The 22,060-nt window shown below is 55.2% G+C and overlaps 1 protein-coding gene across 1 annotated transcript; it reads left to right on the forward strand.

The window, feature by feature from the left end:
• Positions 1-15,542: 15,542 nt before the first annotated feature.
• PDZK1IP1 (PDZK1 interacting protein 1) lies at positions 15,543-21,504 on the forward strand. Its single transcript, XM_027108622.1, has 5 exons — positions 15,543-15,774; positions 15,965-16,154; positions 18,569-18,677; positions 20,402-20,497; positions 21,124-21,504. Exons 2-5 carry the CDS (start codon positions 16,088-16,090, stop codon positions 21,194-21,196), a joined length of 345 nt encoding a protein of 114 aa, XP_026964423.1. The 5' UTR covers positions 15,543-15,774; positions 15,965-16,087; the 3' UTR covers positions 21,197-21,504.
• Positions 21,505-22,060: the final 556 nt, after the last annotated feature.

Consider the following 22,060-nt stretch of genomic DNA (forward strand, 5'->3'; position numbering starts at 1 on the left):
AGGCTGTGCCTGTGAGGGGGAGGGGTGGCCACGGGCCTTGCCCAAATGGTCTCTCCAGCCTCATTTCTCACCACTCCACCCTTCGTTCTCCCTGCTCGTATTTCACTAGCCTTTCTGCTCCTGCTACTATTTTTTTTAACTGTCCAGGTTTTGCACTTTTGGTTTCTATCCATCGTCTGTTCCCACCCTCCTTTCATCTAGGTAAGTTGCCTTCAGCATCAGGAGACTGTCCTGACTCACTGGGGTCAGCTGCCTCCTTTGTGTCCCCACAGGCCTTCCTTCACTCTCTGTCTGCTTGTCCACTCATCTGCTTCCCCACTAAAACACGAGCTCCTTGAAGGTGAGGCCGTGCCTGATTTGCCTGTTCGCCTCCTGCGCCCTGTGTCAGACCCGGTATGGGGCCCTTTCAACATTTGCTGAATAAAGAGGTTCCCCTGCATGGAATCTCTCAGCTCGGTGTTGAGGCCAGTGTGGAATGAAAGGGTAGAGGGATGGATGGGTCATTACTGCAAAGATGCCCTCCGCCTAAAACCGTGGTCCTGGGCTGGTCAGGGGCAGACGGACAGCTCTGCCCCTTTGGGCTGGTAGAGGACCTTGGGCTGCTTTGGTTGGTGGATAGGAAGGTGGGGTATGTATTTTCTTGGGTTGGGCCCCCCTAGCCTGGTTCTCGTACTGGATCCGGGTTGGGGTGAGGTGGGTATAATGAAGATCAGGAAGCTGGTGATCTGGTCTCATAGCAGCCTTACCTCCCCATGCTGCCCACTCCCCTTTCCCCAGCTTGCAAAACAACTAAGTGTTCCCCAGCAACCAGCTCTCCCCCTCTGGCTGTGTGACCAGACTGCTGGGGACGGGCCCTGGTGCTGGGCACAGTGTCCAGCAGTAGAGGCTCAGCCATCATGACTGTAAGGACAGGAGTCAGTCAAGATCACCCAGGCACCCTCTCTATCGTCCAGAGGAGGAAATGAGGCCCAGAGAGGGTATGGGCTTCACCAAGGTTACACAGGATTTGAATTCAGGTCTGATCCAGAGCCAGTGCTCAGGGCCCCTCAGGAGAGGAAGAAGAAATGGCCAACAGGTAGTTAGTGCTCTTAGAGCAGGTGGGCCTGTGCTAGGCTGGGGGCAGATAGCAGCTCGGTGTGTCCAGCAATCTGCCCAGGACCGTGAGCAATCAGTGTGGGCGCTGGAGAGCTTGCCGATACCTACAGGCTCGGCTGGAGGACAGGCTCGCGGGCAGTGAGGACAGTTGATGTGGTATCAGCTCAGGGAGGGAGAGGCCAGGACAGGAATGGGACTGAGCAGGAAAGGCAGCAGGGCCACAGAAAGAGCCTGGCCTTTGGGGTTAAGTTCCAGGGCTGCCGCTTCTTGTGCCTGCTGTGTGACTTTAGGTAAATTACTTAATCTTTCTTAGTCTCAGTTTCCTCATCTGTTAAATGAAGTTATTAACACGTGTCTTACAGGACTGTCATGGGACTTCAATAATATATGTAAATGCTTGTGTCTTGTAGAAAGAAACATTACTCTCGCTGGAAATGGGTTTGGGATAGGGCTGTATTTGGAATGGCAGAAGAGAGAAAGAGGACAGAGGGGAAGTGGGAACATTAATCATTCACAGCAGCAGGAATTCGTCTGGACCTGCCCCATGCTGGGCACTGCTGGGGAGCCAGCAAGGGACCTTCCTTGTCCCTGTCCTCAGGGGGCTTGCAGGCTGGGTGGAAGTGAGACGTAGGGGAAGAGATCCAGAGCAGGACAACCCTGGAGGCAAGTGCTGTGAGCGAGAGGCCCAGTGGGTGTGGGAGACCTGGCTCTGGCAGTGGAGGCCCAGAGTAAATGTTTGCTGAATTGAAGGAGCCTGGGAGGAGGCTGGGGAAGGCTTCCTAGAGACGGTGTCATTTCCATTCTTCCAGGTGCCTTTGCAGGTTCGCACAGCCTGTCCCGAGCCCCAGCATCTTCTCTCAATGGCAGGGGCTAGCTGCTCCAGAGATGCTGGTCCTCCGTCCTGGAGGCCCTGCTCTGGTCCAAGCCACCTGGGGCAGGGCTGGGCTGCTGGAGCTATCCATGCCCACCAGGACATTCCCTCTGGCTCCTCCTTTCTCTCCCCACTCACTTGGTCCGAGCCCTGCCTCCCTCCCCGGCTCCTGGCCTTCTCTGTCCACACAATAACAGGATGTGATCCGTTCGAAGAGAGGAAGTGGGGAGGACGGGCAGTGCTGATAGCGAGGTTCTGACTCTCCGCTCTCCGTGCCTCCCCTCCCCTCCCCTTTGGACCAGCCCCTGAGGCCTCCTCCTGTCCAAGGCCCTGCCTGCCTGGGCCTCTCTCCGCGTTGGGAGGGATGAGTTTGGGGTCTTCAGGCTTGACTCAGGCCTGTGTAAGCCCGCGGAGAGATGCACACTGGCCCTCTGCACGGCCTGCCTCCTGGCTCTGGCTTTGCTGGCCTGTCTGAGACGCTGAGACTCAGGCAGCCTGGCCTGACAAGCTCGGGACTCCAGGGTGTTTTCTGGAGTTGCCAGAGCCTGTGGGTGGGCAGGTGGTTCCCTCAGGCTTCACCCACCGCCTGTTTCCACGTGGGCCTGATCCAAGGCAGCGGGGCGATTGGGTCAACAAAGAGGTCCTCCTCAAGCACTGGCTCTGCTCTGCCTTGCACAGAGTGCGGGATAGACCGCCATAGGGGGAAACTGAGGCTCCGAGAGGCAAAGGGAATGTCTGAACTCAGCATGAACTAGGAGCTAAGCTGGAGCTAGAACCCAGCTGTCCTGACCCGCAACCTGGAGCTGCCTCAGCCCCTTAGGCCAGTGCGGTCCAACAGAACTCCGTGGTGATGAGCACGTTCTGTCTGCCCTGTCCGGTATGGAAGCCTCTCGACCAGAGCGTGCAACTCTCCGGCACTTGAAATGTGGCTAGTGCATAACTGAATTTTGAAGTTTGTTTAATTTGAATTAACCTTAATGTAGACCTGTTAAACTACCATCCCCTCAGGGAAGAGCCGGTTCTGGTAGAGTGAGGCCAAGGGTCCCCTGGCCCCAGACCTGGGGAGCTTGGGAAGAAGATGTTGGTCACCAAGGTTAGCCTCACCTGTGCTCAGTGTCTGCAGTTTGTACCGAAGGGCTGTGCTTTCAGCTCTGCCATCTCACTGACTCCTCCCAAGAACCCGGTGTGAGGGGACAGTCACTCCCATTTCCCAGATGAGGAAATTCCAAGGTCAGAGAGGTTAAGCGACTTGGCCAAGGTCGAATGGCTGAGAGAGAAGCCCAGCTGGGATTCTGATCCGGGCTGTTTGGGGAACCTGTTCCCTCACCCCAATGCAGATGGGCCCCTGAATACTGCCGGGATTACTGAGAGGGGCACCACCCAGTCCCTGGCTGTTAGTGTAAGCCTACTCAGAGGAGCCATCAGAGGAGGGCTGCCCCCCATACATTGTTGGGGGGAGGTTTTGTTATATGTTATTTTGTGAGTCCCTGTTATGGGGGAGACACAATCTCTCCTGACTCAGTCTCAGTTCTGCAGATGGTGATCTGAAGATAACACCCCCTCCCCCAATTGGCCCCCACCCCCTTCTTATCCCATAACTGCCACCACCCCCTGCCCCCTGCAAGACCCTTGCGTTTCTGAGACCCAGTGGAGTTACGGGACCAGGGTAGAAAACCCTTTCCCACCCCATGCCTGGTGACAGCCCAGCCAGCTGAGACCCGGGAGCCCAGGGTCCTCAGCCCTCCCCAGCTCACCCCCAGCAGCCTGGGACCTGTGGTGCTCCCGGGTCCCAGGCTCTGTGGGATCTCGGCGGGGGGCGGGGGGCGGGGGCCAGGCCTTCTGCCCTCTGGCCGTTCCCACACCGGCAGCCCCAGTTCCTTCTCTCAGCGCTCCGCCCCTTCTCCATCAGTCCCCCGTGAGCTGCCGCCTTCAATGGGCTATCAGGCTTCCTCATCACTCTCACGCCCCTTCCCCACTACCCCTGAATAGGTGGGATCCAGACAGACACTGGCACTCCCAGCCCCAAGCCCCCAGGCAATCTCTCCCAGGACCTCCTGGGACCTCGCAGCTATGATGCCTGCTACCTGCCTTCCATGCTCAAGACTCTAGGTCCTGAGGCTGCAATTCTGTTGTTGAGCAATGACGCGTTCTAGAGCAGCGGTCCAAACAAGGGGCGACATGCTGTGATGACCCTGAACTGAGCTAAGATTCGACTCCATGAGTCTAATGACAGGTAGACGTTGATGTCTCTACGATCCTCAGGTTCCGTCGCCCTAGGACTTGTCATTCAGGGATCACACGCTTACTGGGCTCCCTTTGGCTTTTTGGCGGCCGCAGCAGGTTCCGTGGGGCAATGCAAGGAGAGGCTTATGGGGTGGGCAGAGCCGGGTGGGGATTGCCTGGCTTGGTTATATTTTGAGGAGGGGGGCCAGGGTTGGCCACAGGCCCCTTCAGGGTTCACATCTGCTCGGTTGGGGCTCGGCCAAAGCTGGGCTGCCGATCCAGTTGCCCGGCTGCGGCTAAGCGGGGAGCCTGGCTGGCAGGCTTTCTGTCTGATGCTAATGAAGGCAGTGGCAGGCGAGGAGGGGGAGGTACCGCTTTTGTCTTGCACTTGTCCATGCTGGAGTCCTCAGAGAGAGACAAGGGACCCTCCTCACACCCAAGTGGCCGTGATTAGCCTGCCGCCACTCACTTTGATGGCTCCCCGTGCTCTGGGGGTGTGGACAGAGTTTCGGGGAGGGAAGGGGGAGCAAGTATGGTCCTGTGCCCACCCCCCGCTGTGTTTTCCAGGGAGTATCCTAAAAAATAGGCTAGTTTAAGAGCTGAGAGAAAAATGTGGCCCCATTCTCTCCCCTCCAAACTCTCTTAAGGGCCTGTTGAGCTCCCCAAGTGTTCCACATCCATCCTTACTTTCCCTCCTCTAAGCCTTTGTATAAACCCGAGATGCCCTCTCTGTAGACTCCCACCACCAGTAACACTTCTGTGTGTTAAACTTTTTCTGAGGCTGCATCTGCTGGTCCACCTCCCGCCCTGCCCCGGACCGGGGTCTCTCCTATTTCTGAACTCACAGACACCCTTGAACCAGATCTGGGTGCTGCCTGCCATCTGCCCATGTTTGAATCCTGGCCTCATCTCCCTATTTGTCTGTGAGCTGGTCATTGCTGGGACAGTGTGTCCCTGGTGCCTCCGTCAGGCCCAGTGTGTGTGGGGGGTACACAGGTGCTCAGTAAATGTTTACTGAGTTATTTCATCAGATCCTTGGGGTGAGTGGGCACAAATGGATCATTACCGTCATTTTATTGTGGGCATTTTCAAATATACATGAAAATAGAGAGGATCATATAATAAATGACAGGAATCCATCACCAACTTCAACAATTGTCCACATGGGTAATCTTCTCTCATTTATACCTTCATCCCTCCCCACACTCCCTGTCCTTGAAAAGGATTATTATGAATCAAATCCCAGACATCATGTTATTTCATCTGTAAATTCAGTTAAAATCTCTATTAGTTGATTAAATTAATATCTACTGAACATCCATTCTGTCTGGTTGTGTGCTACGCCATTCTGGTAAATTCCTATTCATCTTTCAAAGCCCAACTCAAATGTCACCTCTTCTTGGAAGTCTTCCCTGATTCTTCCTTTTCCCAGGGGTGTTTAATGGCTCCTTCTTTGGGGTTCTAATTGTATACCTTCTTCACAGAACTCGTTGCTTTTTAGTATTGTTTGGTTTTGTTTTGTTTATGTGAGGAGGCATTGTAATGTATACTTAAGAGATTTAGAATCAAATAGATGTGGATTCAAGTTCTGGATCCATTTACTTAACGAGTTTAACTTCTCCGAACCTCAGTGTTCTTGTCAGTAAAATGCAGATATAGCACTCCCCTTATACTGTTGTGAGGATTAGATGAGTAATGGATCTGAGGCGCCTGGTACAGAGCCTGGCCCACAGTAAGCATTCCTTCCAGAAGTGGCAGCATCACTGATGGGACATGCCTCTCTGTCACCATGGACTGAGCTGGATGGCAGGACCCAGGTGCTTCCTGTGTGTGTCCTGGCACCTGAGCGGCCCCTGTAGAAGAGTATGGTGGGGGAAGCCTCCAGTTAGCCATACAGACTGGGCTCTTCCACAGAACTCTAGTGGCCCTGCCTGGCCAGGGATGGCAAAGAAAGGCTCTGGGTTAACTTTTGGGCTACTTAAGGGCATCAGTAAAAATTTGGAAAAGTAACTTGATTTTGCCTTTTTAATGCACATTTTATTTTATTTTTAAACTACAAGATCTCTCGCCATTGCCCCCTACCCTCCACCCCAAACAAACATTCCTTGTTATAGAAAATCTGGAAGGAACAGGAAGAGAGGGACTTCCCTGGTGGTGCAGTGGTTAAACTGCAAGCTCCCAATGCAGGGGGCCTGGGTTTGATCCCTGGTCAGGGAACTAGATCCCACATGCATGCCGCAACTAAGAGTTTTCATGCCACAACTAAGGAGCCCGCCTGCCACAAATAAGACCCGGTGCAACCAAATTAAATAAATTTAAAAAATATTAAAAAAAAAAACCAAACAAACACAAACTCAGCCCAGGTCACCAATGAATGTTTTCATGTATTTCCTCCCTTAAACCACATCCCCCCCCCAAAAAACCCCATGTTTTTCTTTTCCCAACTGTGAAATTGCAATTGCATTTGTTTAACTTTTGCGTGCAGCCTTTGAAAGTTATTTTCATATTGAAGGTCAAAGTCTGACCTTTCAGATAAAAGCTCCAAGCGTGAAGTGGCCCGATGGTTTGGGTGTGGTTCCTTCTAGACCGAGTTAGAGGTGGTGAATATGTGGCCAGCAGAACGTACCCCTCTCCGCCCTGCTGGTGCTTCCGTTCTGAAAAAGGAGCGGCTTGGGACAGGGCAGTACAGCTCAAACACTTGACGCCTTGTTCAGATCTGGGAGCTCCTAACATTGATCAAGTATCTAAAGCTACAAGGTATTCAGATGCTTTACCCTCCAACCAATCTGGTGCAGCACTGCTGGGAGACGAAGGCTCAGAGAAACGAAGAGACTTGTTCAGATCACACAACTACAGGTGGGTGATAGCCCTGACCCTCAGCTCACACCTCCTGGTCCCCAGGGACTAGGCATTGAGTCTATTCATCCCTCCCCTGCCCCTTGCTGTGCTCTACCTCCCCCCTGCAAGCTCACAGCTCCTGCTTGCACACCTCTAGTGATGGGGAGCTGAGCACCTTTCAGAGTCATCTCTGCTATCACTAGACAGCTCTGTTAGACAAGCCTTCCTCTCGCTGAACCAAACCCAGACTCTGTGTGACTCCTCTCATCACCCCCAGCTCGGCGCTCAGAGGGCACAGAGCACAGTTTCGCTCTGATCTGGAGACAGAACCCTCTGAGGCGGCTCCTTTTCAGGCTGAAAGCTCAGCTTCTCCAAATATTTCATAGACCAATGGCAAAATTAGTAACAAGGGAAGAAAACAGTTTTAGTTAGGATGACATAAAATCAGTTCCATGACTCCAAAGGCCCTGAAATGTGAGGCATGCCTGATGCTTGTAGATCGTAAGGAAATAAAGGCCGTATGTGCGGCTTATCTTCCCTTCAGTTCAGATGGAGACCCACGCTCCATCCATTTAAGTAGGGCATTTCTTTCTTTTTTTAAAATTAATTAATTAATTAGTTTGTTTAATAGATCTTTATTGGAGTATAATTGCTTCACAATACCGTGTTAGTTTCTGTTGCACAACAAAGCGAATCAGCCATGTGCATACACACGTCCCCATATTAATTAGGGCATTTCTTAAGGCTGGGGCCCAGCCTGATGTCTCATCCTTCCCTATCATGGCCATAGCATCTCTGCCTAAGGCCTCAGCCACCACTCATGCGCTGCTAAATTCTAAACCTCTAATTCCAGCTCAGATCTCTCTCAGGAACGCCAGACCGACACCCCTAGCTGCATCCTGAGATGTCCCCCAGGCCCTGCGAACTCAGCCTGTCTGCACTAGAAGCCCGGATATGTTTCATTGCTCATTGCTTGTCCTATCCACTAACATGTGGGTTCCCCCAGGGCAGGGCTGCGTAGCTGTAGTGCCTGGAACAGTGCTTGGCACAGAGCAGACACTTTGAGTGTTTTGTTAAATGAAGGAATACATGCTCTCTCCTCACTCCTAAACTGCTGCTCTTCCAGTATTCTCTGGTTTAAAAACCAGCACCAACATCCAAGCATTGTCCAAGGTGGGGACACGGGTGCCGCCTTGACTCTTCTCTTTGGAGGCCCTTCCTCCCTGCATCCATGCGGTCACCGCAGCCTGCCAGTTGTACCCCTTCGATTGATCTTTGATCCTCCCACTTTTCTCCATGCACTGCTCTAAGCCTTGCCACACCATCTCTCTCAGATTCCCGCCCCCGTACTCTCCTACCCCCATACACAGCCTGCTTACAGCTTCCTGCCTTATCTAACCCATTCTTCAAGCTGTGGTTGGAGAGATCTTGCTGAAATGCAAGACTGCCTATAACCCCATAATGGCTCAGTATCCTCTGTAAGGTAGAGACCAAACCTCTTAACAGGTCCTGCAAGGCCCTCAAGACCCCTTTCCCAACCACCCTCTGCTCTCCGGCCAAGCCCATCCCCCATCAGTTCCTCCTGCTGGGGTTCCTTCCCATAGGCTTTTATCCAGCCTGGAAGGGCTCCTCCCTACCACTGCTCAAGCCCAGCACTTCAGATCTTCTCTCGCTGGGACCCAGGGGAGCCTTACATCACTGCCCCACATCTCCCAAATGTACATCTCCAGCCTGGACCTTGCCTCTTAACTCCAGATGCACGTGCCCATCTCCAAACCAAACTCACAAATCCTGCCCCTTCTGAGCAAGAATGGCCGGTGTTCCTGAACCTTCCCCATCGCAGCCCAGTGCGCTGAGCAGACTCAAAACCTTGATACCATCCTCTTTCCCTCACATTCCAAGTCATGTCGCTTTACCCTCAAAAGACGCCTAGATTCAGATCGCGTTATCCCCAGCTCATGGCTGCCCTTGACCTAAGCCACTGGAACCTCTTGCCTGGAGTGTTCAGTAGCCTCCTAACCGGCCTCCCTGCTTCTGGTCCTCTTGCTCCCGTGGCCTTTTCTCAACACAGCAGCCAGATCACGTCTTCTGTGCTCAGAGTCCTCGAAGAGCTTCTCGTCTCAGTCTGACTAAAAGCTGAAGTCCTTCTGGCGCCCACAGGGCCCAGAGGAGCGGCCTCTTGCAACCTTTCAACCCTCCTCTCCTCCCTGTCCCTGCACTCACTTCCCTCAGCCACAAGGACACCTCCCTCCGTACTCCTTCCCAGGGCCTTTGTACGTGCTATTTGCTCTCCTTGCCTGCAATCCTCTCCCCTCTGACAGCCGAATACCTTGCTTCCCCACTTTCAGCTCTCCTCAAATGTCACCTCTGGAGGAGCCTTCCCTGAAGTGTCTGTGTAAAGCAGCACACCCTCCCTGCCAGGACCCCATCTTCCTGATCCCATCTGGCCTTTCCCCTACTGCCATGTGACCTATTTTATCTGTTTATTTGTTTGCTTCCTGGCTAACCTCTCTAGAATATAAGCTCTGTGAGGGCAGGGACTTTGTTTTGTTCACGGCTGTATCCCTGGCATCTCGAAGAGTGCCTGGTCCACAGAAGGCATTCAGTAAACATTTGCGGAATGAATGAAGAAGTGAATTTTAGACTTAATACTACCTTTTCTTGATTTCGTAAACTAGAGGGCATACCCATTTATATACTCTTCGCACCCTTCCATCTCCTTTGAAATATTAGGTGCGACGGTAATTAGATAATAGTATAATGGAAGCGCTACCTTGTTCACTACTGTGTCTCCGGTCCCATGGGAGACAGTACATGTGTGCTGAGTGAATGAATGAAAGCAGCCGATTGCTCTTTGGGAAACTGACCAACAAGCAGGTGCTTCACAGTGGGACTGGGCTAGACATAGGAATGCTTGGGGTTTAGCCCTATCTTGCCTACTATTGATAACTTACAGTGTGACCTCCAGTTAGTGACTATCTCTTTCTGGGTCACAGTTTCCCCAGCTGAAAAGTGAGGGGCAAGATCACGCTGCTCAGGAGGAGCCTTTAGGCCAGGAGAGACCATGATTCTAGAAACCACACCCACCATGTGGTTCCACTGCCGACCTACAGCCTGGGGCAGGGGAGCAGGGTCGTGCTGGAACCACTGGGCAAAAATTTGGTCTCGGGACCTCTGCTGGCAGGCTGGGCTCTTGGCCCAGGGCCAGCCCTTTAGTTTCTTGGCACTGTGAGTGGGCAGCAGGAGGTGACTGAGCTTCCCCCACTGGGGGGTCCTGGCCCTAAATCTCACCAGCCCAGTGGCGTCGCCTAGGACCCAGGAGTCCAGCCAGTACATTCCTTTCTGCTTTCTGCTCCTTCCAGCCCCCCGGGGCACTGGGGCCCTCTATGGGCAATCTGACTGTAGCCCCCAGCTCTGAGCCCCAGAAAGCCTCTGTCCAGAAAGTGACAATCTTTCTTCAGGTCTGACCTTGAGATCGTGTGGCTTTGCTTTGAGCAGACCTGCCCCAGGCTCCCTGTGTCAGGACTTCCTAACTCTTTGTGCCATGGAAACCTTGGGCAGTCTATGGACCCCTTCTCAGAGTAATGCTTTTATTTAGTTAGTTTTGAATAGATTTTATTTATTTAGTTTTGAGATTTTCTTTATTTATTTTTGGCTGCGTTGGGTCTTCGTTGCTGTGCACGAGCTTTCTCTAGTTGCGGTGAGCGGAGGTTACACTTCGTTGTGGTGCACGGGCTTCTCATTGCAATGGCTTCTCTTGTGGAGCATGGGCTCTAGGTGCGTGGGCTTCAGTAGTTGTGGCCTGTGGGCTTCAGTAGTTGTGGCTCGCAGGCTCTAGAGCGCAGGCTCAGTAGTTGTGATGCACGGGCTTAGTTGCTCTGCGGCATGTGGGATCTTCCTGGATCAGGGCTCGAACCCGTGTCCCCTGCATTGGCAGGCGGATTCTTTTGCTTTTAATAAATTTATTTATTTAATTTTGGTTGCGTTGGGTCTTTGTTGCTGTACGCGGGCTTTCACTAGCTGTGGCGAGCAGGGGCCACTCCTCGTTGCGGTGCGTGGGCCTCTCACTACGGTGGCCTCTCTTGTTGTGCAGCACGGGCTCCAAGCATGTGGGCTCAGTAGTTGTGGCACTCAGGCTCAGTAGTTGTGGTGCACGAGCCTAGTTGCTCCGTGGCATGTGGGATCCTCCCGGACCAGGGCTCGAACCTGTATCCCCAGCATTGGCAGGCGGAGTCTTAACCACTGTGCCACCACGGAAGTCCCTGGCAGGTGGATTCTTAACCACTGAGCCACCAGGGAAGCCCAGTAATGTTCTTAAATGCATAAAATAAAATGCATGGCATTGCAAGGAAACCAATTACATTGAAATACAGTTATTAAAATATTAAAAATACAAGTTTGCAATATAGTAACTATATGTATTTTATGATAAGACCTAGTGGAAGTCTAGTCCCAATGACTGTTAATATTTCCATAGTGATGAGCAGAAATAATCCATCCAGATATCTGCAACAATTGTATGGTTACAGGAAAAGTTCACAGAGGGACTGTGGTTTAATGCCTTCATTCCTAATGGCAGAATATGGTGAATTTCACTTAGAGGTTAGTGAGATACAGATGTAATGTTTCTCCCATGCAAGTTCGTGAACCGAGTACTGCCCATGGGCTCTTGTGGAGGGAGTGCTAAGTGAAGTGAGCTGGAGGAACAAAATGCTGAGTCTGAGAGGAGAGAGACTCACCCCTAACCAGCCCACTTCCTCAGAACCTGATTAAAATACAAAAATCTACCATAGTCTTTTAACAGTGTCACAGAATCACAGGCTTCCAGAGACGGAAGGGCCAGAACCCCTTCTGTAGTTGCCCCCACTGGGGGACCTGGTTCCCAGCCTTGGCTTGTGTACCTCTAGGGATGGGAACTCATGCTCATCCCGGGCTGGCCAGGTCCAGCTTCTCTGAACAGCCGTGGCCCTGTCTCCTCTCACCCAGAGATGAAGCAGATCCCTGCTCTGTGCCCACAGCTAGAGGACAGAGAAAGATAAGGTCCTGACTAGAGCTCAAATACCTTACTCATTCAACAGTCATTCTCTGAGCTGCTCTCTGCGAGGCCAGAGGTAGGCGCTGGATATACTGAGACTTACATTTGTTGCGTGTGTGCTCAGTACTAGTGTGCTGGGGCTGAAATGGACACGATGCCTTCTCTCCAGGGAGACAGAGACTAAATGAGTAAACACACATATCAACATGTCATTGCAATTTGTGATAATGGCTGTGAAGAGATGAACAGGGGACTCACAGAAGGAGTGACTTCAGATGGGGGAGAAGGGAGATCAAAGAAAGCCCTTTGGAGAGAGTGACACCCAATGCAAGGCTTGGAGGAGTGGTTAGAATCCGCCAGGCAAACAGAGGGGAAGAGCAATTGTGGAGGAGGCCCTGATGCAGGAGAGAGCTTGGCTGCTGTTAGGAAGTGACAAAGGCCCTGGGGCCAGATGAAGCTGGAGAGGAGGGTAAGGGCAGGTGGTGGGGTCTTCAAGCCGATGCTAAGAAGACTGCGTATAATCTGAAGAGTAACTGGCAGCCCTGAAGGGGTTTAAGTAGGATCTGTTTGAATAAATAAAACAAGGTCTCCAGGAGCTCTCGGGCTTGCAGCAAAGACATTAGCAAGATGAAATATAAGAATGAATTAAAAAACATTTTACTTCTGTGCTCTAAGCCCCAACGAGAACGTGCCTCCGTGCTTTTCCTCAGGCTGAGCTCTCTGCCTGGATGCCTTCCCGCTAGCTGTCTCTCTGCTAGTTCCAACAATTCAGCTAAACTTTTCCTAGCATCAGCCCCGCCAGGACGCCATCCCTAACGATTTAGCTGTAGTGCTTCCCTAGAGCATAGCCCTGAGCATGCCAGGTGCGCTGTTCACAGCATCACTGACTGTTTAATTGTCAGCGTCCACCCTCCCTTCCTTCAAACTACCCCTGGAAGGGGTCGGAAGTGGGGCGCTGGAGAGAGGAAGTTGCAGAACCTTCAGCTGCAAACTGGCTCCCCTCCATCCCCTCCCCAACTAGTCTGGGATCGGGGCTAGACTCTGCCACCTGCTGGCAACAAGTGGAATGGCAGGCTGGATGGGGTGCGGAGAAAGGGGACCCCTAGAAGCAGTGAGGCCCACTTTGGCTTTTCTGAAGGGTAATAACACAAGACCTAGCTGTGTGGAGGGCATAAGGGGGCCTGATGGCACGGGGTGGCAGAGCTGGGCTGGGAACAGGAGGGAGGAACTGAGCATTGATGGAACAGTGGCTCAGAGATGAGGACACGGGGTCCAGCCCTGTGGGGCTGCTGAGGCCTGAGTCCAGATCTTGGACCCAAGCCAGACCAGCAGGGGCTCCAACTTGTTACCATGGGGACCCAGGGCTGTGTCCATATAGCTGGGGAGATGACCCCCCCTCCCCTCAGCTGGATGAGGACACCTAGAGAGAAGGGACCAGCCTCAAAGCCAAGTGTCCACCCACACCCCCCTTTTCCGGAACAACTTGTTTTGCTCTAAAGCTTGGGACTTTGACCTGGGAGGTGTGTTTTCCTCCTCTTGGTCACCTGATGTCCTTCCTGCTCACACCCCTCCCGCAGGGTCCCCAAGCATGGCCCAGGGAGTTCTTGTCCTTCCCTGGGTTCTATAGGAAAGGGGGGTGCTTGGATGAGAGAGGCAGGCGCTGGGACTTGGGGACTGATGGGAGAGGCTGGGCTGCTCTGGGGGGGCACTGGCTGGATGGGGGTCCCTGCCTGTCATCTCTTCTTGGATCTCACCTTCCACACTTTCTGGGACACCCACTCTCTTGGAGTTTCCCCTCCTGCTACACACCCTGACTCCTCTTCCTGTGAAAGACCCTATGCGTTCGACCGCGTCTGGGTCTCTCACTGCTTCCCTCCTTGCCCTGGCTCTCTCCTTGCTGCGTGCGCGTACACACACCCACACAGACACACCCCGGGGAGACCACGTGCTCCCGTGCCTCAGCTACGAACGCCATGCTGAAGGCGGCTCCCAAAATGCGCCTCTCTACTCCAGACCCAGGGATCCCACTGCCTTCTTGTGCTTCCCTCTGGAGCATCCACAAGCACAGTACATCTAAACCTGCAGCTCGTCATCCCGCCCTACCTCCTGAAACTTGGTCTGGCCCCTTCGGAGGCACCACCATGCCTGAAACTGGGAGTGACCCTCAGCTCCCTCCGTCCCTCACTCCCCACACCCAGCTCGTCAGTGTTCTAGTGACCATGTCCCGTCCATTTAATCCTCCTAAATATGGCTCAAGCCCATCCCCTCTGCCCTGCCCTGCTGCAGCCCGCGTCTCCAGCTGTTACAGCAGCTTCCCCATGACCTCCCTTTCTCCAGTCTTTGTGCTCCCCTTTCATTCTCCACGCTGTCCAGAGGTGTTTTCTTGAATGCAAATCTGACCCTGTGACTCCCCTGCTTAGAAGAAGGCGTCAGTGGTTGTTTGTTACATTCAACCCAGTTCCCTGCATTCTAATCGGTGATTCCCTGGCTGTTCATTAACACACAGGGTGCCTACTCTGGCCAAACTTTGTGCCGTTAACACTCTGAAGACACCAAGTTGGGGTAGGACAGACAACAACTGTCTAGGTGTAGGAGGCGTCACTCACCTCCAAGCCACGTTCCCCTACGTCATCTTGAGACCCCGTCACCGCATGGCTGTGTGTACCATCCATGGTAGTGGGCACACACACACACACAGGAAGCAGGGACGAGGCATGATGTCTGGGTGCTACCACTGGCAGTAGAAAGGGCTGCCCAGGAGGTCTTGTGAGCAGCCGTCTGGTGGCTTCTGGGCAGGGACGCTGTGGAGGGGCTTCCAGCTCACGCCCTGGCTTCTGGGAACCGTCCATCTCTGAGACTTTGCTCCAGTCTTCTGCCTCCTTCTTTCTTGACATCTGTGGAGCCAAACTCCAGCATCCCTGGCTTCCTGTACTCCTGGGGGAGGGGAGGGGGTGGGGAGAAAGGAAACCCAGTATGGTCCTTGGCCCCGGGGCCTCGACAGGTACTTGGGTCATTCTCAGTTCCTGAGCTGGAGGGTCTCATGGGCTCCACGGGATCTTAGGAGTTGAGGGCCCAGGGGTTCAGGGCCCCAGACTTGGACCTTCCACCTGGGGTGTCCTTCTTTTGTCCTCTAGAGCAGGGCTGTGTTCACTTAACTTCTCTCCCTGTGATGGGTGGAGAGGGATCAGAAGGTGTGTGCAGAGGCCTCTGACCAAGCCCAGATCCTGTCCCAGCTTCCAGGGCCCACCTCTGGGGCCAGGAGGCGGAGCTGAACTGGGTCAGGTCAGCTGGGCTGTGTGGGGAAGGCTGGGACTGGGACCCTCAGGCCCTCTGTTGTGATCCCCATGGGAGAGGCCGCATTTAGAGAGTTGCTGAGCTGGGCAGGGAGTGCAGGGACAGAAGCCAGGGCTGTGCCCCAGGACTGGAGCCCCGGGGTCTGGCTTGGCTGACTGGGGACAGGTGAGGGGAAGAACAGGAAATAGGCCAGGCTCTCGGGGAGCGGGAGCTTTGACCTTTCCCTAGCCTCCGAGATTTTCCCCATGTCCCCGGGCCAGTCAGCAAATTAATTAATCCCACCTTCAGCCTTCCCAGAGGCCCCACCCACTGGGCTCATTCAAGGCAGGAGAAGAATGTGTCACTCTATCCCCAGAGCCCAGCCCCGCTGCCGGGAAGGGGAGCTGACGCAAGACGCCAGGAGGCCTGAGACCTGGAGGTGAGGCCCCGATTCTCCCCACATCTCCCAGGACCTCAGACCCACGGACTCTAGAAGATGACCTCGAAAGCCAGCCTGAGTGGGCTGGGCTCCAGCCAGGGGAGGCCAGGCCTGGCACATTACCATGGGAGGGGGGGCAGGTTCGCTCCACCTTCCCGCCTCCGTCCTCCCTCTCCTCCTTCCTTACTAGCACCTCTCCTCCAGGGTCAGACGGAGACCAGGCTGATCTCAGCAGACACCGACAGGCCCCAGGGCAGCTCCAGGAGCCCAGATTCCAGCGGCCGGAGAGAAGGCCTGGGAGCTGCCTGCAGCCATGTCAGCCCTCGGCCTGGTCATCCTGGGCCTGCTCACGGCAGTGCCACCCGCCAGCGGTCAGCAAGGTAGCACAGGCCTGGGCCAGCCTGGGGTGGGGATAGGGGCTGCAGTACGGAGAGGGCCGGCCTGGGTGCTGGGAGCCCCGGGGTGGAAGGGGTGGCCTTCTGGCCCGTCTCATCACCCTTGGCACCTACGCTTTGGAGGGGGAGCAGGGATGGGCTTAGCCAGAGGAACCTCCAAAGGCAGACACAGGCTTCTGTCTGTGACTTGTTTCCCACGAGTGAGAAATGGGGGCAGCAAGGGAAATATTGGATCTAGGGTCTAGGGTCGGGGAGGGGAGTTGAGACCCACGTTCCAGGAGCAGGAATTGCCCTAGAGGTGGCTGGTTGCTGAGGACAGAGCGTCGGGGGCTATAAGCGGGGTGGGAATAGTGTGTGAGCCACTCTCAACGGCAGGATTGTTTCAGGGGTGGGCAGTGCTGTCAGGCATTTGCCCGTGGCTTTGGCCTAAGTTGTTTCCACTTCCTACCCAGAAGACAAGTGTCCCAGTGTGGCCCCCACCATGTGCCTGAGCTCTTTGTCCAGCTCTGCCTCTGTCTTGCTGTGTGGCCTTGAGCAAATCACTGTCCCTCTCTGAGACTCAGTTTTCTCATCCATAAAATGAGGACAATAAACCTGCCCCACCCACCTCCCAGGGCAGCTTCCACTCAGGGGTGGGGAAGGGCTTCACATTGGTAAAGCACCACACCCACCATCCGGTGTCAGCCCTGAGCTGTGGGGAGTCTGCCGGTGGGATTTGGGTCCAGGGCGGGTTGGCAGAGATGCTCCCAATGCCCCCCTCCTTTGCAGATGCCCTGAGCTCTCACGCATGTCTGCTTCAACTCTGTCTCTCAGGTCTTAGAAGCCCTCTGTGGGAATTGAAGATCAGAGGGGTGGAGTAACTTGTGTGGGTCACACAGCAGAGCGAGAAGGGACAGGGCTCAGTTTACCTCTCTCCTGCCCCAGGCTCTGCCCCTTATGCTATATGCTCATCCCAGAGCCACCTGGAAGGAGGAGCAGTGTCCCTGGTGTGTCTGGAAGGAATTGGCTGCAGGGTCTGGAAGAAGCAAGGACAAGCCTCCCAGGGCTTAAGCCCTAACTCCCAGTCCTTGAGTAACCACTGACCTGAGGAGACAATGGGTCTGAACTATTGTTTTTTGGGGAAACAATGAGTCCAAAATACAGCTTTTGGGCAAGTATGGAACTTAGAGTAAGCATACTGCGTATCTTTTGTTATCCAAGGAGATAAGCAAGGGCTGACCTGGCCACAGGACAGAGTTCCCAGAGCCCTCCCTCCTTCCCAACACCTGCCAGGCTCAGAGAGCGCTTGGAGAAGAGGCAGGGCCTCCCTGCAGCAGGAGAGCTTTCGGGTAGACTCAAGGAAGGACTTCTGAGCAGGAGTGAGGCAGAAGGAGATTTTTGATGTTCAGCCTGTGCCCCTCAAGACACAGGATGGCACTAGGGAGGCAGGTGTTTTGGCCTGGAGGCAGGATTCTTCAAAAGTCTCCTGTTGGCCTCTCTCCCCTCCTGAGACCTCTAACTGCTACTGTGTGTCTGTCCTCTGCGGGGCCGGGCCCCCTCGGGCTCACAGAGCACAGTGATGTCCGGGGAGAGGAGAGCCCTTTGGGGCTGCCAGTGGCTGAGGGCAGAGACTTCTGGGAAACCTGAGGGTTAGAGGTGGTGGCAAGGGGCAAGGGGCAAAAGGCAGAGAAGGTGCCTGGAAGGGGTCTCAAATTGGTCTCTGGCCCAGTCAGTCCCTGGGGTGCCGAGCCAGAGAAGACAAAAGGGGCTCAGGCTTGAAGCTCCCCTCCCGGCCCCCAAGACCCAGAGGAGAGCTTGCCCTCTGTCTTGACTTTCCAAAGACGTTCTGTCCCACCCCTTTCTCTGGGCACTCCTGGCACCCCGGCCCCGTCCGCCTGCACTCCCACGCCTACCCAACCCCACAGAAACCTCTGTTACGAAACAGGATCTTCCAGATGCCAGCCTAGTCCTATTAGCTCTGGGCTGCCTCAGCCTGGGAGCCGGGGAGGAGGGGAGCCACCCTCACTGGAAAGGCCAAGGCTGTCTGTTCAGGGGGCTGCCCTTTGGTCCCTGGGGCCTAGGCACTCCCCCGGGGGCCCTGCACTGACCCACTGCAGCGGGGGAGGGGTGGGGGGGGTGAGGGGACGCTCTGGGCTGCCTGGACCTCAGATGCTGCTCTCTCAGGCTTGTTCCCTCCTCAGCTCCTTTCCTTCTTCCCAATCCTGTCTTCTTGCAAACCACGGTCCCTTTTATAAGCCCAGGGGTCAGAGGGGTCCTCGTTCCCCAGAAGGTCTCCACTGGTCCCGGCAGCAGGCTGGTAGCCTCTAAGCAGCCGTGGGGGGCGTGAGGCCCCACCTGCACTGGCAGCCCCCCTGTGCCCAGCCCGCTGCAGCACCCGCCCCCCACTCCTCCCTTTCCAGGCCTGGGGAACCTGCAGCCCTGGATGCAGGGCCTGATTGCCGTGGCTGTGTTCCTGGTCCTCGTTGCAATCGCCTTTGCCGTCAACCACTTCTGGTGCCAGGAAGAACAGTGAGTGCTGTGCAGGGGCCCTGGGAGCTGCACCGGCGCGAGCCGGGAGGTCCCAGGACCACGGCCACTGCTCTGGTAGCAGTGAGAAGGGCCGCAGAAACCCTGAGCCCATTCCTCTCACTGTGTGGAAGGGGCACTGAGGCCCCAGGTCTCAGGGACCAGAGCTGAGGCCTGCTGGAGCCCTGCGAGCGCACTTGCTGCACTTCGGGGAGCCGTCTTCTCTTCTTGGGGTCTCAGTGTTTCTATCTGTATAGTTGGGACAGTGGCCCATCTGTGATGGATGCTGTGAAAACCCCTGGACAGGAATGTTCTGCCCTTCTTCAGGGTCTGCTGCTGTGTCACATGCAGGGGCTACAGGGGGGCAATGGGATGGACACTACTCTTGTGCTCACAGACTCCCAGACCAGAAGGGAAGGCAAACATGGAAGGGGTGATCGCAGTGTGAGTGCTGACGCTAAGGAGCAGGCAGAATGCAGTGTGGACCTGAGCCGGGGGGTCAGAGAAGGCTTCCTACTGTATGTTTATCCTGAAGCCCAGGCAGGAGCTGAGTGGGGTGGGAGAGCACTGCCATTGAGGGAAGAGTCACTGGGGGTCCTGAGTTCGGAGCAGAGCACAAAGGTAGAAGGGGTTGGGCTGAAATCCAGCTCACTCCGCACCTGCTGACTCTGGGGCGAGGCTGCATCTGCCCCCAGCTCTCACACCGGCAACCTGGTGCCTGGGTACCAGCAGCAGTGTAGGACCCGCTGAGGGAACAGAAGGAGCTCATGGATGGAGAGGCCCGAGATAGACTGCTGAGGTCGGCAGGGCCCAGGCCAAGCAGACCCTTGGGCACCAAAGCCCCGAACTTTGGGCTCTATCCTTAGTGCAGTAGGAATCCAGTGCAAGTTTGTAAGCCAGTCTTGGGATGAGATGTGGCCGGAATGGAATCACTGGCTGCCCCGTGGCGGATGCTTTGGGCCAGTCTGCAGGCGAGGTGAGCAACGAGGGTGAGGTCAGGGGGGAGTCTGAGCTGTGGAGGCGGCAGAGCAGATGGAGAGAGAGTACAGGTCTAAGAGCTTTCTAGGAGGGGGTGGGGACACTGAGAACAGGAGGGAGGAAGGACAGGGATTACGTTCAGGCTTCTGATGGGACCACCCACTGAGACACAGAGCACAAGAGGCAGATCTGGGGCAGGTTGGGACATATTAAGTCTGAGGTGCCCATGGGATGTCCGAGGAAAGATGAGCAGTGGTTAGGGTCCCTGTGACCCTCATAAGAGTGGTGTCTGGGGAGCTGGGGACAGAGGACACACTTGAGTAAGAGGCGAGGAGATTTTTGTCGGAAATATTGCTTTTCTCCACTGGCCCCAGCTCTGCCGTCAGTGACCGCTCCTACTGCCTAGGAGAACCTTCCGGAAATCTAGGGCAGACACTGAGTCCTGCTGGGTCTGCCCTGGAGCTGAGCTGAGGCCAGAGGAGAACAGCAGAGGGAGGCCAGGAGGTGGCCAGTGCAAGGCCTGGGGTGCATCTTTGGTAGATCTCAGGCTGGGACCTGAGGGCCCCACGGTGGAGCAGGGAGAAAGGCGTGCGGCCCCACGGCCAGAATCAGGCTGTTGACAGGGCCCTGCTGGAGAGAGGAGCTTCTGCCTTAGGGCCTATAGAACAGGGCCTGACTGGACTAGAGGGAGGAGGGGGGACCGAGGGAGAGGGGACCCAGAGAGCCCTGATGGTGAGCTCTTTCCCCAGGGAGCCTGTGAACATGGTCATGACCGTCGGAAACAAAGCAGATGGGATCCTGGTAGGAACGGACGGCAAGTACTCCTCGATTGAGGCCAGTTTCAGGTGAGGTGCTAGTATAGGGCTGGCCACCCTGTGCTCCAGGGTCCCCTGGGGACCTCAGGACCAGGGGCTTCTGAAGGGGAGAGGGCTCAGAGGATGGGGGCTCATATGGGGAAGGGCTCAGTGAAGAGAGGGGGTTCCGTGTGGGGAGATGGTGAGCGATGGGGGCTTTGAGAGCATGCAGGGCTCCATGGGGACATGCAGCCTCAGTTTGGGAAGAGGGTTCAGTAAGGAGATGGGGACTTGGTGGGGGGAGGGCCTCAGGGGGTGGATTGGGACTCATAGGGGTGCAGTGGGGAAAAGAGGCTCAGCGTGGGAAGGGGACTCTGAAGGGATGAGTTGGGGTACTCAGTGTGTGGGGGAAGGATCTGTAGGGGAGGGAGCTCAGTGGGGAGGTGGGTTCAATGGGGGCCCAGTGGGGGAAAGGCTAGGTGGAAGAGAGAGAAGGGGTTCAGGGGTGGTGGTGAGAGGCCTCAGGTCTCAGGTGCAGAAGACCAGATGTGGTCAGGGGAACCCCCTTCTGGGGCTCAGACATTTATTCTGGAAGACACTGCCCTCACAAATGCAGGATGGGTCAGGGAGAAGGGGATGGGACAGGAGGAGCAATGACCCCTGTCATCCTCTTTCAGGTCCAGTGAGCACGAGAATGCCTATGAGAACAACCTGGAGGAGGAGGGCAAGGTCCGCAGCACCCCAATGTGACCCCTGCTTCCTTGTGCCCGATGTCCAGGCCCCTCCTTCTCTGTACAGGAATCTGCAGTAAGGGGCTGACTCCTCCAGCTCTCACACCTGCCCCACCCTCCAGCCAAGCTCAGAGCTCAGACTATGTCCAGGTTGGGGCTCAGCCGTGGCTTTGGGGTCCTCGGGGGCCTCCCACTCAATTCAGTTCAGAAGACCCTTCTGAAAATGACAATCAACTCAGCACCTCCCATCCTGCCTCACGTCTCCCTCCCTCCAACCGTGGAAATGGCTCTCATTTCTGTGAAATAAAGACGTTTTGTACTTCTGTGTCTGAGGCTCCCAGGGCTCAGAAATAGCTCTTCAGGCTACCAGTGAGGCCTGATCTTGCTTTCTGGAATCATCTTCCAAAGCCTCTGTCATGGTGATTCTGGAGGATTTCCCAGGAAGCCCTCTCTGGGAGAACACCTGGGGCCAGGGAGCATACCCCTTACTCCAGGCAGAGACCCTCCTACAAGTGCCCCCTCTCTTGACCTGCCTTTCACAACCACAATTCTGGGCGATTCTGGGGTCTTCATGCAGCACCAACATCCTGACCCCCTGTCTCCATGCTGCCGGGCACTGAAGTGGGCTCACTCATCTCCCGTCCATCCAGCTCTGTCCTCCTGCCCGTAGCCCTTCTGGGCTGGGCTTTGGGCATAGGAAGCCCCAGGAAAGAGTCTTGGGCTAGGACTCAGGAAGCCCAGATTGCAGACTGCGGTCCTCTGCTGACTTGCTGTGTGACTTTGGAGAGTCACTGTCCCCTCCGAGCTCTGCTAACCCTCTGTGGAGGATTTGGCCAGTCCCACCACAGAGCTCAAGTAGAATCATCCTCCTTAATGCCACTGA

This window comes from Aethalodelphis obliquidens, unplaced genomic scaffold (assembly GCF_003676395.1).
Source record: "Aethalodelphis obliquidens isolate GAN/ISIS:26980383/991018 unplaced genomic scaffold, ASM367639v1 scaffold9, whole genome shotgun sequence".
In the NCBI taxonomy this organism is placed as follows: domain Eukaryota; kingdom Metazoa; phylum Chordata; class Mammalia; order Artiodactyla; family Delphinidae; genus Aethalodelphis; species Aethalodelphis obliquidens.